The 15,630-nt window shown below is 51.9% G+C and overlaps 1 protein-coding gene across 3 annotated transcripts in view; it reads right to left on the reverse strand.

Annotated features, from left to right (window-relative positions):
* The window catches only part of SPTBN4 (spectrin beta, non-erythrocytic 4), a 121,782-nt gene that overhangs the window by 54,377 nt on the left and 51,775 nt on the right, over positions 1–15,630 (reverse strand). For all 3 annotated transcript variants that reach the window (XM_012461422.3, XM_012461421.3, XM_012461420.3), the window contains 8 exons: positions 15,451–15,531; positions 12,817–12,932; positions 10,773–10,885; positions 10,475–10,662; positions 10,283–10,400; positions 9,855–10,013; positions 7,890–8,192; positions 5,890–6,040 (listed from right to left, as the gene is read on the reverse strand). In XM_012461422.3, coding sequence (XP_012316845.3) covers positions 5,890–6,040; positions 7,890–8,192; positions 9,855–10,013; positions 10,283–10,400; positions 10,475–10,662; positions 10,773–10,885; positions 12,817–12,932; positions 15,451–15,531 — 1,229 coding nt within the window. The remainder of the gene's footprint in view (positions 1–5,889; positions 6,041–7,889; positions 8,193–9,854; positions 10,014–10,282; positions 10,401–10,474; positions 10,663–10,772; positions 10,886–12,816; positions 12,933–15,450; positions 15,532–15,630) is intronic.

The raw sequence follows: 15,630 nt of genomic DNA on the forward strand, positions 1-15,630 counted from the left end.
ACTGGTCTCGAACTCCTGACCTTGTGATCCGCCCACCTCAGCTGATACCTGGGATTACAGGTATCAGCCACCGCACCTGGCCTGGAAGTATTGTTTTATAAAAACTTCTGTGTTAGTGTGTGTGTGCATGTAGGAATGTGAACTCTGAGTCATGAGATAAGTGTAATTATTTATTTTAGAGATAGGGTCTCCCTCTATCACCCAGGCTGGAGTGCATGGCATGATCATGGCTCACTGCAGCCTCCAACTCCTGGGCTCAAGTAATCCTCCCTCCTCAGCCTCCTGAATAGCTGGGACTATGGGCCCACACCAGCATGCCTGGCTAATTTTTTTCTAAGATTTTTGTAGAGATGGAGTCTCACTATGTTGCCCAGGCTGGTCTTGAACATCTGGGCTCAAGCAATTCACCCACCTTGGCCTCCCAAAGTACTGGGATTGCAGTATGAGCCACTGCACCTGGCTGTATGTTTCTTGCTGGATCACAAAAGTGAGAGAGACACTGCCCTAGGTGGAATGTGGGATTTCTGTAATTCTGGACATTCACTGATGTTGACTCAAACCACAAGGTATCCAACTGAATAATAGTTACAACAACAGCGTCTTGCCAGGTGCAGTGGCTCATGCCTGTAATCCCAGCACTTTGGGAGACTGAGGTGGGCAGATCACTTAAGATCAGGAGTTTGAGATAAGCCTGGGCAACATGGCAAAACCCCATCTCTATCAAAAATACAAAAATTAGAAGGTGTGGTGGTGTGCACCTGTAGTCCCAGCTACTCGGGAGGCTGAGGTGGGAGGATCACTTGAGCCAGGGATGTTGAGGCTGCAGTGTGCCAAGATAGAGCCACTGCACTCCAGCCTGGGCAACAGAGCAAGACCCTGTCTTAGAAAACAAAACAAAACAGGCTGGACGCGGTGGCTCATGCCTGTAATCCTAGCACTTTGGGAGGCTGAGGTGGGCGGATCATGAGGTCAGGAGCTCCAGACTAGCCTGGCCAACATGGTGAAACGCCATCTCAAAAAAAAGAAAAAGAAAAAAAAAATAGCTTCCATGTACCCAGCCCTTACTCTGACATAATGTCATTTGATTCTCACAACCATCCTATGGGGCCAGTATGCTTATCAGCCCTGTTTTCCAGATGAAGAGACTAAGCCTCAGAGAGGGGAAAGATTGCCCCAGGATCAGCTAAGAAGCGGTCCACGAGGACCTCACACTCTGGACCACTCAACAGGCAGCACTGCCTCCCATCACCATGACAATGCACTCCCCACACTGGCCCCTTTGCTGTATTCTCGCTGCGGATTGTCACAGGAGCTGAGAGCTCACAAGGTGAGGGCAAAGGGAGCTTCCTGAGACAAACCTAGCTAAGGTGAAGGAGAGGGTCCCAACAACCTCCCCTGGAGTTGCGGCAGGGATGGCAGTGGGCTGAGCCAGGGTCAGGATGTTCACACCCAGGCTTGGAAGGAAACTTCAGCGTTTGCATTTAGAATGTGACCCAGGTTGGTTAGGGTGAGAAACTTCCCCACCAACCCGCAAGCCAGACAGGTTCTTCCTTTTCTAATAATACTCCAAGATTCCAAAGGGCTGCAGGCTCTGGATCAAGGAGGAAAACATCTTAATGGAGAGATAGGGACCAGCCTCAAGGCCCCCTTATCAGCTCCATGGCCTGGGCCTGTTTCCTCATCAGTGAGAAAGAAAAAAGCAGCCCTGACTGCGGTCAGCACTCACAGCTAGCCATGGCGTTCTGAGCATAAATAATCTCACAGAAATGGCCAGGGCTGGGACGGGTACAGTGGCTCACACCTGTAATCCCAGCACATTGGAAGGCCAAGGAGAGCAGATCATGAGATCAGGAGTTCGAGACCAGCCTAGCCAACATAGTGAAACACTGTCTCTACTAAAAATTTAAAAAGTTAGCCAGGCGTGGTGGGGGGTGCTTGTAATCCTAACTACTCAGGAAGCTGAGGCAGGAGAATCGCTGGAACCCAGGAGGCAGAGGTTGGAGTGAGACAAGATCGTGCCATTGCACCCAGCCTGGGTGACAGTGCAAGACTCTGTAGACAGAAAGAAAGAGAAAGAGAGAGAGAGAGAGAAAAGAAAGAAAGAAATGGCCAGTGACAGTGGCTCATGCCTGTAATCCCAACACTCTGGGAGGCAGAAGCAGCAGGAATGTTTGAGCCCAGGAGTCCAGGAGTTCAAGACCAGCCTCGGTAACATAGAAAGACCAAGTCTCTTAAAAAAAAGAAAAAAGCCACAAACAACAACACTAATAAAACAATCTCACAGAACACCAACATCAGATGGGGCCACTCTGTGACTCTGTGACCGAGATGGAGTAGAGCAAAACCAAGCCTCACTCCCTAATCATGCCTGAGCACAGACAAAAGCAAGGTCACTGTGCAAACCACAAAAACGATCACACATCCCCTTCACCCGGCTAAGATGCATGACGGCTACCAATTACTGCAACAACCTCCATCTGTTCCTCCCACCACCTAAATCAAAATGATTAAGATGCCCATCACCTCGTCACCCCCATGCCCTGACAGCATCCAGTCCACTGCAAAACTCACTACACCGAATCATCTTCCAAATCGCCTAACACAAGCCCAAATCCTACAATAAGCCCCCAATCATATATATATATATATATATATATTTGAGAGAGAGTCTCGCTCTGTTCCCCAGGCTGGTGTGCAGTGACGTGATCTCCGCTCACTGCAACCTCTGCCTCTCGGGTTCAAATGATTCTCCTGCCTCAATCTTCCAGGTTGCTGGGATTACAGGCATGTGCCACCATACTCTGCTAATTTTTTGTATTTTCAGCAGAGACGGGGTTTTACCATGTTGGTCAGGCTGGTCTCAAACTCCTGGCCTCATGTGATCCACCCGCCTTGGCCTCCCAAAGTGCTGGGATTACAGGCATGAGCCTCCGCGCCCAGCCCCCAGCATACTTTCTTGCTGAGATGTCCCACAGCTCATCATGGTGTGTGTAAAGAGCCACCAAACCCAGCTTGGTTTGACCACAGAGGGACTCCTGGTGGTCTCCGGCTGGAGGGCACTGATATAACTAAGACAGGAACCTTGTTAGAGCCAGTCTTGGTTTTGCCTATCAGCATCCATGTCCCTGTGTCTGGTAAGGGAGTCTCTCTCTCTCCTCTTTTTCAGTCTTTAAGTCTTTGGAATGCGCCGACCCCACTCCTGGCCCTGGGATAGGCGGGTCTCAGGCATGTGGCCAATTAGATCACTGCATGCCCTGGGGCCACAATGATTGGCTGAGCAATGATGGAACCCGCTGTGAGCCAATGCAAGTTCTCCTAGGACTTTTTGTCGGAACTCTTGGGAGAAAGGGGCCTGTGTCCCATTGGCTCTGCTAACCTGTTAGGAAGTATATATACCTGGGGCTGAATGATCCCAGATTGATATCACAAGGGGCAGGACTGCTCGACAGTGACACCAACACAGAGACTAGCGATGGAGAGAGATGAGAGAGATGGAGTCTTTTGTTTTGAGAAGGAGTCTGTCACCCAGGCTGGAGTGTGCAGTGGTGTGGTCTTGGCTTACTGCAACCTCTGTCTCTTGGGTTCAAGCAATCCTCCCAGCTCAGCCTCCTGAGTAGCTAGGATTACAGGTGTGTACCACCACGCCCGGCTAATTTTTATTTTTATTTTTATTTTTTTTTTACTTTTAGGAGAGACGGGGTTTCACCATGTTGGCCAGGCTGGTCTCGAATGCCTGACCTCAAGCGATCGGCCTGCTTCGGTCTTCCAAAGTGTTAGGATTACAGGTGTGAGCCACTGCACCTGGCCTGAGTCTTTTTTTTTTTTTTTCTTTTTTGAGGTCTCGCTATGTTGCCCAAACTCCTGGCTTCAAGAAATCCTCCCACCTCGGCCTGCCAAAGCTCTGGAATTACAGACACGAGACACCATGCCTGGCCTCAGATGGAGTCCTGAAAGCACCCTTGAACCATACCTGGATCCAGCCATGCCTGAAGGAAAACCCACCCTTACCCAGACAGTTCTTTTTTGTGACAGGGTCTCACTCGGTTTGCCCAGGCTGGAGTGTAGTAACACAATCCTGGCTCACTGCAGTCTTGACTTCCCAGGCTCAGGTGATTCTCTCACCTCAGCCTCTAGAGTAGCTGGGACTACAGGCACACACCACCATGCCTAGCTAATTTTTTGTATTTTTGGTAGAGATGGGTTTCGCCTTGTTGCCTGGGCTTCCCTGATCATTTTGGTTACCTTAGCCAATCCACTCTCTTTTCACCTTAAGCCATTTGAACTGAATTTCTATCACTTGCTGCTAAACAGGCCCTGACTATGTATTACTTAGCACAGGGTTGCTTTATTTATTTATTTATTTTTATAGAGATGGAGTTTCTCCATGTTGGTCAGGCTGGTCTTGAACTCCCGACATCCGGTGATCCGCCTGCCTCGGCCTCCCAAAGTGAGCCACCATGCCTGGCCTGCTTTTTTTGTTTGTTTGTTTTTTGTTTTTTGAGACAGAGTCTCACTCTTTCGCCAGACGTTAGGCTGGAGTACAGTGGTGTGATCTCGGCTCACTGCAACCTCTGCCTCCCGGCTTCAAGCAATTCTCCTGCCTCAGCCTCCCGAGTAGTAGCTGGGACTACAGGTAGGCACCACCACGCCCAGCTAATTTTTGTCTTTTAGTAGAGACCAGGTTTCACTATGTTGGCCAGGATGGTCTTGATCTCTTGACCTGGTGATCCGCCCGCATCGGCCTCCCAAAGTGCTGGGATTACAGGCATGAGCCACCGCGCCCGGCCACTTTTTTGTTTTTTAAGAGACAAGGTCTCACTGTGTCACCCAGGCTGGAGTGCAGTGGCATGATCATGGCTCACTGAAGTCTCTAATTCCTGTCCTCAAATGATCCTCCTGCCTCAGACTCCAAGTAGCTAGCACTACAAGCATGTATCACCATGCCCGGCTATTTTTTCTTTTTTTTTTTTTTTTGACAGAGATGAGGTCTTTCTATGTTGTCCAGGATGGTCTTGAATTCCTGGGCTCAAGCAAGCCTCCTGCCTCTGCCTCCCAAAGTGCTGGAATTATAGGCATGAGCCACTGTGCCCAGCCCACACAGGTCTTTTTAAATGGTTTTCATTGAGATCAGTCTGCGAAGGCCTTGGCACATAACAAGTGCTCAATAAACATGAGTTATTACTACAGAATCTAAAGCAGGAAGAGGTGGAGTGGTCCATCTTGCCACTCAGGGCACTGATTCTCCCCAGCTTCTGTTAAGTCCCCAAAGAGATGCCTTTATCCAGCTACAGTGCATGATATAGGTCAGTATCTCTCAAACGCATTAGCCATCAGCTTTCTTGGTGCAGCTCTGGTGTACAGATAGTGAAATGGCCCATGGTAGAGGTAGGAGGACTAGACTATGCAAAATACATGATTTTCCTGCTGGGGAACACAGAGAAACCAGGAATCTCTATCACGATCCAACATTTGATGACCTGAGGCCTCTCTGTCACTTATACCAGTCTAGCTATAACAGTCGAGGCTCATTTCAATTTCAGAGATTCTATACTTACTGCTTTAAAATAATTTTTCCTGAAATTTCCAGAACCATCTTAAGGGTTCTAGGCCAAAAAGGAATAAAAGAGAACTGCTAAAGAAAATTCAAGTAAAAGATTTCCTTGATACTGCCTTAAAATAACATAAACGTTAGAAAGAGAACATTAAGACAAAAATTAGCAGTCAAGTCTGAGGAGTCATGACTTCCCTAATGGAATGTGATCTGCTTAGATGCCTCCAAGGACAGGGAGCTCACTCTTTTCTTCTGTCTCTCAGGAGTCACTCTTGCCTCTACCAGCACCAGTTCCGAGAGTCTCCGCCCCCAGCCCCAGCCCCAGCCCCAGGACTCACCCTGCAGCTGGGAGAAGCGCAGGGCAGCGGCATTGAGGCCCTCCACCCGCTCGCTCTGGGCCGCAATGTCCCCCTCCAGCAGTCCGTGCTTCTGCAACAGGTCGTCCGCCTCCACCAGGTGCTGCCCACACTCCCGGGACAGCAGCTGAGCCTGCAAGCGGGGACAGCACTGAGCACACCTCTGGCACCGCCCCGGGCCGCCCGCCCCTCCCCCATCGCCTGTACTAGCCCCTGCTGCTCTGCACCGCCACTCCCGGCTCTGACCCGTCTTGGAAAGATACGGACCCACCTCAAGACCTTCTTATCGGCTCTGTGGCCTGGGCCTCAGTTTCCTCATCAGAAAGAAGAAAGCAGAGCCCCGTGGCACTCACAGCTAGCCACGGTGTTCTGTCTCTGTCTTCCCCTCTCTCTACCTGTCTCTCTCTGAATGTTTCCATCTCTCACGGACTCCACATTTCTGAGCTCTGTCACTGTCACCGTGGCTCCTTCTCTCTGCCTCCACCTCTTTCTCTTTGTCTGCATCTCCCGTTCAGCTTCCAGCTTGCCTACCTGCCTTCTTTTCTTTCTTTCTTTCTCTTTCTTTCTTTTTCTTTCTCTCTCTTACTTTCTTTCCTCTCTCTCTCTCTTCTTTCTTGACAGAGTCTCATTCTGTCACCCAGATTGTGGTGTATAGACATGATCTTGGCTCACTGCAACCTCCCTCTCCTAGGTTCAAGCAATTCTACTGTCTCGGCCTCCTGAATAGCTGGCATTACAGGCACCTGCCACCATGCCCGGCTAATTTTTGTATTTTTTAGTAGAGATGGGGTTTTGCCATGTTGGCCAGGCTGGTCTCGAACTCCTGACTTCAGGGGATCCACCCTCCCTGATCTCCCAAAGGGCTGAGATTACAGGTGTGAGCCACCGTGCCCGGCTGCTTCTTTTCTTCTTCTTCTTCTTCTTTTTTTTTTTTTTTTTTTTTTTTTGAGACAGAGTCTCGCTCTGTCACCTAGAGTGCAGTGGTGCAGTCATGGCTCACTGCAGCCTCAACCTCCTGGGCTCAGGCAATCCTCCCACTTCAGAGTAGCTGGGACTACAAGCACACGCCACCATGCATAGCTAACTTTTTAATTTTTTGTACAGGCAAGATCTCATTATGTTGCCCAGGCTGGTCTCAAATCCTGGGCTCAAGCAGTCTGCGCACCTTGGCCTCCCAAAGTGCTGGCACTGCAGGTGTGAGCCACCACGCCCAGCTGGCTTCTATCCTCCATGTTTCATCTCTCTCTCTCTCTCAAATTGATTTCATCTTCCTGTGTCTTTCTCTGGAGCCATGTAGATTTCGATTGTCACCTTCGTGTCTGCCTCCCCCCTCTCTGTCTCTGTCTCTGATTTCTCTTCCTCTCTCTCAAACTGTCACTTCTCTCTGTCTGCACCCCTGGCTTACTCTGACTCTATATCTCTATGTCTTTTTCCATTTCTCTCTCTCTCTTTTTTTTTAGACAGTCACACTCTGTCACCCAGGCTGAAGCGCAGTGGCACCATCTCAGCTCACTACAGCCTCTGCCTCTTGAGTTCAAGTGATTCTTGAGCCTCAGACTCCCAAATAGCTGGGACTACAGGCATGCGCCACCAAGCCCGGCTAATTTTTTTGTATTTTTAGTAGAGACGGGATTTCACCATGTTGGCCAGGCTGGTCTCAAACTCCTGACCTCAAGTGATCTACCCGCCTTGGCCTCCCAAAGTGCCGGGATTCCAGATGTGAGCCACCGCGCCCAGCATTTTTCTCTTTCTGTATTCGTCTCTGTCTCTTTCTCATTCCTTGTTTCTTTCTCTGCCTCTCTTGTCCATCTCTGCATCTTTCTCTCACTCTCTCGCATTCTCTTTTTGTCTCCCCGGCCTTCTCTTTATGTTCTTCGATCTCTGCCCTTCCCTCTCCATCTCCAGCTCTCCGTCAACTCTTTCAGCGTCTGCATCTCCCTCCCTCCTGGCACTCCACCCACATCCGCGCCCCCGCCTGGCACCTGCATCTCCTCCATCCAGTCCACCATGTACACCATCTCCTGGAAGACTTTCTGCAGGGCCAGGTTCTGCTCCAGCCGTGTCCGCCGGGCACCCACAAGCCCAGTTAGTAGGGCCCACTGGCGCAGGACGCTGTCACGCTGGGCTGCCACCCGCCGGATGTCGTAGTAGCCTTCGGCCGCCAACGCCTGGGCCAGCTCCGCCACGCCCTGCACCCGCTCCTCGTAGGCTGCAATGTCCGCCTCAATCGCTTCGTGTTTCTTCATGGCTGCCTCCACTGCAGGCAGCTCATACCCAAAGTTGTCCTGGGGTAGTGCAGGCCAGACACTCACCCATGCTGCCTGTTACCTTGACCCTGTGTGACCCTGGGGACTTCCCCCTCCATTACCGTGGCGACCAGCCCTGCACCCCCTAGTTATCCTGGAGACCAACCTCAACCTCCCCTGTTACCCAGGTAACCTGGAGACCAGCCCCACCATCCATTGTTACCTTGGAGACAAGCCCCACCCTCCCCTGTTACCTGGGAGAACAGCTCCATCCTTCCCAGTTACTCTGGAGACCAACCTTCCCCTCCCCTGTTGCCCTGGAGACCAGCCCATCTTCCACAGTTACCCTGGAGACCAGCCCCATCCTCCCCTGTTGCCCTGGAGACTAGTACCACCCTGCAGAGTTACCCTGGAGACCAACCCCACCCTCCCCTGTTGCCCTGGAGACCAGCCCCATCCTCCTCTGTTGCCCTGGAGACTAATACCACCCTCCAGAGTTACTCTGGAGACCAACCCCACCCTCCCCTGTTGCCCTGGAGACCAGCCCATCTTCCAAAGTTACCCTGGAGACCAGACTCACCCTCCCCCTTGTCCTAGAGACCAACCCCACACTCCCCTGTTTCCCTGGAGACTAGCCCATCTTCCAAAGTTACCCTGGAGACCAGACCCACCCTCCCCGTTGCCCTGGAGACCAGCCCATCTTCCAAAGTTACCCTGGAGACCAGACTCACCCTCCCCCTTGCCCTAGAGACCAACCCCACACTCCCCTGTTTCCCTGGAGACCAGCCCATCTTCCAAAGTTACCCTGGAGACCAGACCCACCCTCCCCGTTGCCCTGGAGACCAGCTCATCTTCCAAAGTTACCCTGGAGACCAGACCCACCCTCCCCCTTGCCCTAGAGACCAACCCCACACTCCCGTTTCCCTGGAGACCAGCCCTGCACTCTTCAGTTACCCTGGAAACAAGTCCCACTCTCCTGTTACATCTCTAACCTTAAACTTTTTACCCAGGAAAGAGGCCCATGCTTTCCCTGTCCTGGAGATGAGGGACCCGGTTTACTTGACTCTGTCACTTAGGAAACCAATTCTATCCTCCTGAGTTACCCTAGACACCAGATACAACCTCCCTTGTCACTTAAGAATCTAGCTAAACACTCCCCCTATTTCTGAAGACAAGAATTCTGCCCTCTCCAGTTCCCCCGGGGACCAGCCTCACTCTCCCAATCAATCACTTAGGAGACCAAGTCTCCCTTTCCCTCATTTTTTTTTCAATGGAATCTCACTCTATTGCCCAGGCTGGAGTGCAGTGGCTCAATCTGGGCTCACTGCAACTTCCGCCTCCCAGGTTCAAGCGATTCTCCTGCCTCAGCCTCCTGAGTAGCTGGGATTACAGGTTTGTGCCACCATGTCCAGCTAATTTTTGTATTTTTAGTAGAGACAGTGTTTCACCACGTTGGTCAGGCTGGTCTCAAACTCCTGAACTCGTGATCTGCCTGCCTTGGCCTCCCAAAGTGCTGGGATTACAGGTGTGAACCACCAGGCCTGGCCCCCATCCTCATTTGTCACCAGGAGACTAATCCAACTCTTCCCTGTTTTCTAGGACATCAAGTCTCCCTCTGGTCCTGGGACCATTAGCCCTGCCCTCCTCCCTCCCTTCCTCCCCCGCCACCGCCCACCCCCTCCCCCGCCCGACACCGTGTACCTGGGAGACCAGACGCTGGTTCTCATTCAGCCAGCTCTCCCTCATAGCCACCTTGTGGTCAAACCTCTGTGCCAGTAGTTCCAGCTTCTCCTGCCGAATCAGCTCAGCCCGTAGGGCAGCCTCTCGCTCATGCTCGGCCTTCTCCAGCTCACCCCATGCCTGCAGGAAATGAGAGGAGGCAGTCAGACTCTGGCAGCTCCCTGCAGTTTAATGGTCTTGGCTTAGTCTGAGGATACGCAGAGCATTTATGGCAACTTCATGCAAATTGGAAAAAAATGTTGCTTCCTTATGACACTTGACTGCTGAAAAACTGTCAGAATGAATATCTAATCCGTCATGCCCACTCTATGAATGACTCCCTTGAGCAGTGCACAACCTATACCACTCCACAGTGCAATTCTGCCTCTCCGCTGGATCCCTGGCCTCACCTTGTCAATATCCCAGATGCCACAGCCCTCCCGAGGCACAAAGAGACGACGGTTGCAGGCACGCAGTTTGCTCTGGATGCTGAAGAGCAGCACCTCCAGGTTTCCCTTCTCCTGGAACCTGAAGGGGCATGAGTTCAGGAGCCCTGCCATCATGCCATCCCTGCCCACCCTCCCTCCAGAGCTGGGCCTCACTTGACAGGCTTCTCCAGCGTGCAATAGGCCGTGAAAGCCTGGAGCTGCTGCTGCACCCCACTTAAGGAGTTGGCAAATTTCTGGTTGCTGATGAGGCCCACAGTACGGTGGATCCAGGCCAACAGCTCGGCCGCCAGCTCCTCGTAGCGTTCTATGATCTTCCCCACCTCCAACACCTGGTCCAGGACCTGATGTAGCAGAGGACAGTGGGGGGCGGGGGGTGGGGGTCAGCCTCACCCCACCCGGGCCTGCCACCAGCTCCCAGCTTCCCACTCACCCACTCCTTGGCTCCTTATACCTTCCCGATACGCTTCCCTTCCACAGCCAGAGCCTTCATCTTAGAGAAATAGTGGTAGAAAGAGACCACGTAAGTGATGATGGACTTCTCATCTGGAGCCTCCATGTTCACATCTGGAAGGAAGAGGGAGTCAGGGAACAAGACAGCGGCCACTTTGACAGGGCACTTGAAGGCATTGGGTGGAGGGATGGAGGAGCCACTCTCACTAGCTGTGTGACCTTGGGCAAGATAAATAATCTCTCTGTTCCTCAGGTTTTGTATCTGCCAAACAGAAATCTACCTCCTGGGATTAAATAGTGCCTGACCTGATATATAAACCACCGTAGAGAAATAAGCTATACTTTTTTTTTTTTTTTTTTTTTGAAATGGAGTTTTGGGGCTGGGTGGGGAAAAATGGAAAAGAAATGGAGTTTTGCTCTTGTTGCCCAGGCTGGAGTGCAATGGCACAATCTCACCTCACTGCAACCTCCACCTCCTGGGTTCAAGCAATTCTCCTGCCTCAGCCTCCCAAGTAGCTGGGGTTACAAGCATGCACCACCATGCCCAGCTAATTCTGTATTTTTATCTTTTTATTTATTTTTATTTATTTATTTATTTTAAAAAGACAGGGTTTCACCATGTTGGCCAGGCTGGTCTTGAACTCCTGACCTCAGGTGATCCACCTGCCTTGGCCTCCCAAAGTGCTGAGATTACAGGGGTGAGCCACCACGCCTGGCCAATTTTGTATTTTTAGTAGAGATGGGGGTTCACCATGTTGGTCAGGCTGGTCTCGAACTCCTGACCTCATGTGATCTGCCCACCTCAACCTCTCAATTAGCCAGGTGTGGTGGTGGGCACCAGTGGTCCCAGCTACTTGGGAGGCTGAGATGGAAGAATTGCTTGAACCTGGGAGGTGGAGGTTGCAGTTTGCTGAGATAGCGCCACTCCACTCCAGCTTCAGCAACAGAGACAGATTCTGTCTCAATAAATAAATAAATAAATAAATAAATAAATAAATAAAAATAGGTTGGATGCAGTGGCTCATGCTTGTAATCCCAGCACTTTGGGAGGCCGAGGCGGGTGGATCACCTGAGGTGAGGAGTCCAAGACTAGCCTGGCCAACACGGAGAAACCCCATCTCTACTAAAAATACAAAAATTAGCCAGGCGTGGTGGTGCATGCATATAATCCCAGCTACTCAGGAGGCTGAGGCAGGAGAATCTCTTGAACCTGGGAGGCAGAGGTTGCAGTGAGCCAAGATTGTGCCACTTCACTCCAGCCTGGGCAACAAAAGCGAAACTCTGTCTCAAAAAATAATTAATCAGAGTTGATAAATTCTCTGTAATCAGGTCAGTGTGATGACACTGAACAGCTCTGGTGAAGTTCCCAGCCACATGCTTGGCACACAGTAGATGCTCAGAGGAAGGGAGTAGCTTTTGTTCGGGATGAGAGATGGATGTCAGGGCTGATCCTGGATTGGGGCTGAGGCTGAAGTCAGGGATGGGGTTGGGGAGAGACTGGAAATGGAAAAGCAGTTGAGGATGAGGATGGAGTTGTGGGAGAGATAGACATGGGGATGGGCTAGGGCGAAATGCGGCTGGAAAAGGGATTAGGGTGGGGATAGGAACAGAGCTAGAGCTGAAGATGTGGAGGGGATGGGGACACGTGATGATGGTGTTGGCGTTAGGGATGGGGATGGAGATGGGGTTGGAGATGCTATTGGGTTTGGGGCTGGGGTAGGGGAGTGGGAGTTGGTTTGCGGGAGATGGTTGAAAGCAGGGTTGGGGGGGAGTTGGGCATGGGAGGAAATTGAGAATGGGGAAGAGGAGAGGTTACACTGGGACAGGGCTGGGGATGAGAGAAGAAGTGGTGTGAGGATGGGACTTCAGAGGGATTGCACACGAGGAAGGGAGGCAGAAGAGGAGAAGCCTGGGGAGAGGGTTGGGATTTGGAGCGACCTCAGGATTTGGGATGGTGCTAGGGTGGGAGGAAGTGGAATCGGACAGGGCATTAAGGTTGGATGTCCCCCAAAAGGAAGTCTGGGCTGGGCCCACGCGGGGCTCACCTTCAGGATCCAGCAGCCGCGCCAGCCCCAGGTGCTGCTCAGCTGTGCGGAAGGCTCTCTGCAGGTTGTAGTTGGCGTTGGACTTGGTGAGTTTGCTGAAGTCCACGAGATCGGGCCTGGGCAGGGGCACAGAGCAGGCAGGCAGCAGGCAGGCTCCAGAGCCGGTGGGCAAGCAGGGAAGAAGCCACCCTTGTCTGAGCACCCCCCAAGGCGAGGGGCAGAAGGGCACAGTCTAGCCAAGGGGCAAGCTGTGTGTGCTGTGCAGCATTTAGCTGTGATATGAATGTGATGGACACGGGCATGTCTCTGTGCGTTCCCAGGAATGTGTGTGTGCATGTGCATTTCCTGTGTGCACAGATGTATGGGTAGACCGGCCTGCGTGTGCTTGGAAGAGATGAGCTCACACGGTGCCTGCCTGTGTGTCTCTGTGAAATCATATGACAATACGAGTGTGTACTGCCCTCATGTGTGTTGTGTGAGGACACATGTCCTTTTTTTCTTTTCTTTCTTTCTTTTTTTTTTTTTGAGACGGAGTTTCGCTCTTGTTACCCAGGCTGGAGTGCAATGGCGCGATCTCGGCTCACCGCAACCTCCGCCTCCTGGGTTCAAGCAATTCTCTTGCCTCAGCCTCCCGAGTAGCTGGGACTACAGGTGCGAGCCACCATGCCCAGCCAATTTTTGTATTTTTAGTAGAGATGGGGTTTCACCATGTTGACCAGGATGGTCTCGATCTCTTGACCTCGTGATCCACCCGCCTCGGCCTCCCAAAGTGCTGGGATTATAGGCGTGAGCCACCGCGCCCGGCCTCTTTTCTTTATTTTTGAGATGGAGTCTTACTCTGTTGCCCAGGCTGGGGTGCAGCAGCACAATCTCGGATCACTGCAATTTCTGCCTCCCGGTTCAAGTGATTCTCGTACTTCAGCCTCCCAAGTAGATGGGATCACAGGCATGTGCCACCACGCCCTGCTGATTTTTGTATTTTTAGTACAGATCAGGTTTTACCATGTTGGCAGGCTGATATTGAACTCCTGAACTCAAGTGATTCGCCTGCCTAGGCCTCCCAAAGTGCTGGGATTACAGGTGTGAGCCACCGCACCTGGCCAGGACACATGTACTTCTGACACACAGATGCTTACTTTGGGAATACCTATGTAGTGCTACGCAGTGGTTAGAAGTGTGAGGACCAGGCCAGGAGCAGTGGTGGCTCACGCCTATGATCCCAGCACTTTGGGAGGCTGAGGCGGGTGGATCACCTGAGTTTGGGAGTTCGAGACCAACCTGACCAACATGGTGAAACCCCATCTCTACTAAAAATACAAGATTAGCCAGGTGTGGTGGTGGGCACTTGTAATCCCAGCTACTCGGGAGGCTGACGCAGGAGAATCACCTGAACCCGGGAGGAGGAGGTTGCAATGATCTGAGATCGTGCCATTGCACTCCAGCCTGGGTGACAGAGTGAGACTCCCTCAATAGACAGATAGATAATAATAGCACCTGCCCATAGGTGGATTGGACACATTCAGTGGATACATTGACTATTGAATGCTTTAGTGAGAAGCACTTAGAACAGTGCCTGGTGCACAGAAAACACTGAGCAAATGCCACCTAGTGTATGACCCTGGTGCAGCTTGTGAGTTTGTGTGTATGGAAGTGGGTCTGGGTCTCCCCATGTGTGTATGAGTGTGTGTAGGTGTGAGAGGTAGGGGTTGTGAGTGGACGGGTGTCCACAGCAGAACAAGCTGGGTTCTGGCTTCTGCTACACTACAAGCAGCGCCTTCCAACCTCTGGGCCTCAGTTTCCCCAATATGTCATGTGAGCAATCATAATGTGGGTATAATTTGAGTGGGTGTCTGACCCTCAGCCATTTCAACGGCAGGGCCCAAGGTATGAATCCGTGGGTATGCAGGGAGCCAGGGACGGGAACTCTCGGGGCTCACTTTCAGAAAGCATTTTCCTTTCTTTTTCTTTTTTGTTTTTTTGAGACAGAGTCTCGCTCTGTTGCCCAGCCTGGAGGGCAGTAGCATGATCTCAGATCACTGCAACCTCCGCCTCCCACATTCAAGCGATTCTCCTGCCTCAGCCTCCCCAGTTGCTGGGATTACAGGTGTGCACCACCATGCCCAGCTAATTTTTTTTTTTTTTTAAGTAGAGATGGGGTTTGGCCATGTTGGCCAGACTGGTCTCGAACTCCCGACCTAAGGTGATCCATCTGCCTCCACCTCCCAAAGGGCTGGGATTACAAACGTGAGCCACCGAGCCCGGCCCTAGAAAGCATTTTCTGATAGGAGGAAGTGCTGGGCACACAGCAGCATGGACAGTGACAGGGAGAGAGCTCCCTGCCCTGGGGACAGGCTGTGCACGTGCCTGAGTATCTGTGTGTGCGCACATCTGTGTGAGGGCTCACGTGTGCACAGGGTATGTGGCCTGGACAGGAGCCTGTGTGGGTGGTGTGTGTTCCTGCGTGTAAATGTGCAGGGCATGTGAGTGAAGGGAAAGAAAAGTGTATGTGTGTGTAGCTCTGAAGGGATGGGTCTTTGCGCCTGTGTATGCCATCTACACAGGTACACGTACAGGTGTGCAGCTGTGGGGACATGGGGGTGCAGGGCAGGTGGGCTGCCCCAGACCACGTGGTACCTGTGCCGGTGAATGAGGGCATTGAAGGCCAATCCATCCCGCCAGCTGGTGGTGAAATTCTGGATGTTTACCTCAGGGTAGCTGGAAGTGTGAAGGGAGAAACAGAGGCAGAGATGGGGAGAGTCAGGATGGAAGAGGGAGGGAAAAAGGCAGAGGGAGATCGAATGATAGGGAGGGAAG

Source organism: Aotus nancymaae, unplaced genomic scaffold (genome assembly GCF_030222135.1).
Source record: "Aotus nancymaae isolate 86718 unplaced genomic scaffold, 86718_ANA_hifiasm-v0.15.2.pri h1tg000028l, whole genome shotgun sequence".
Classification (NCBI taxonomy): domain Eukaryota; kingdom Metazoa; phylum Chordata; class Mammalia; order Primates; family Aotidae; genus Aotus; species Aotus nancymaae.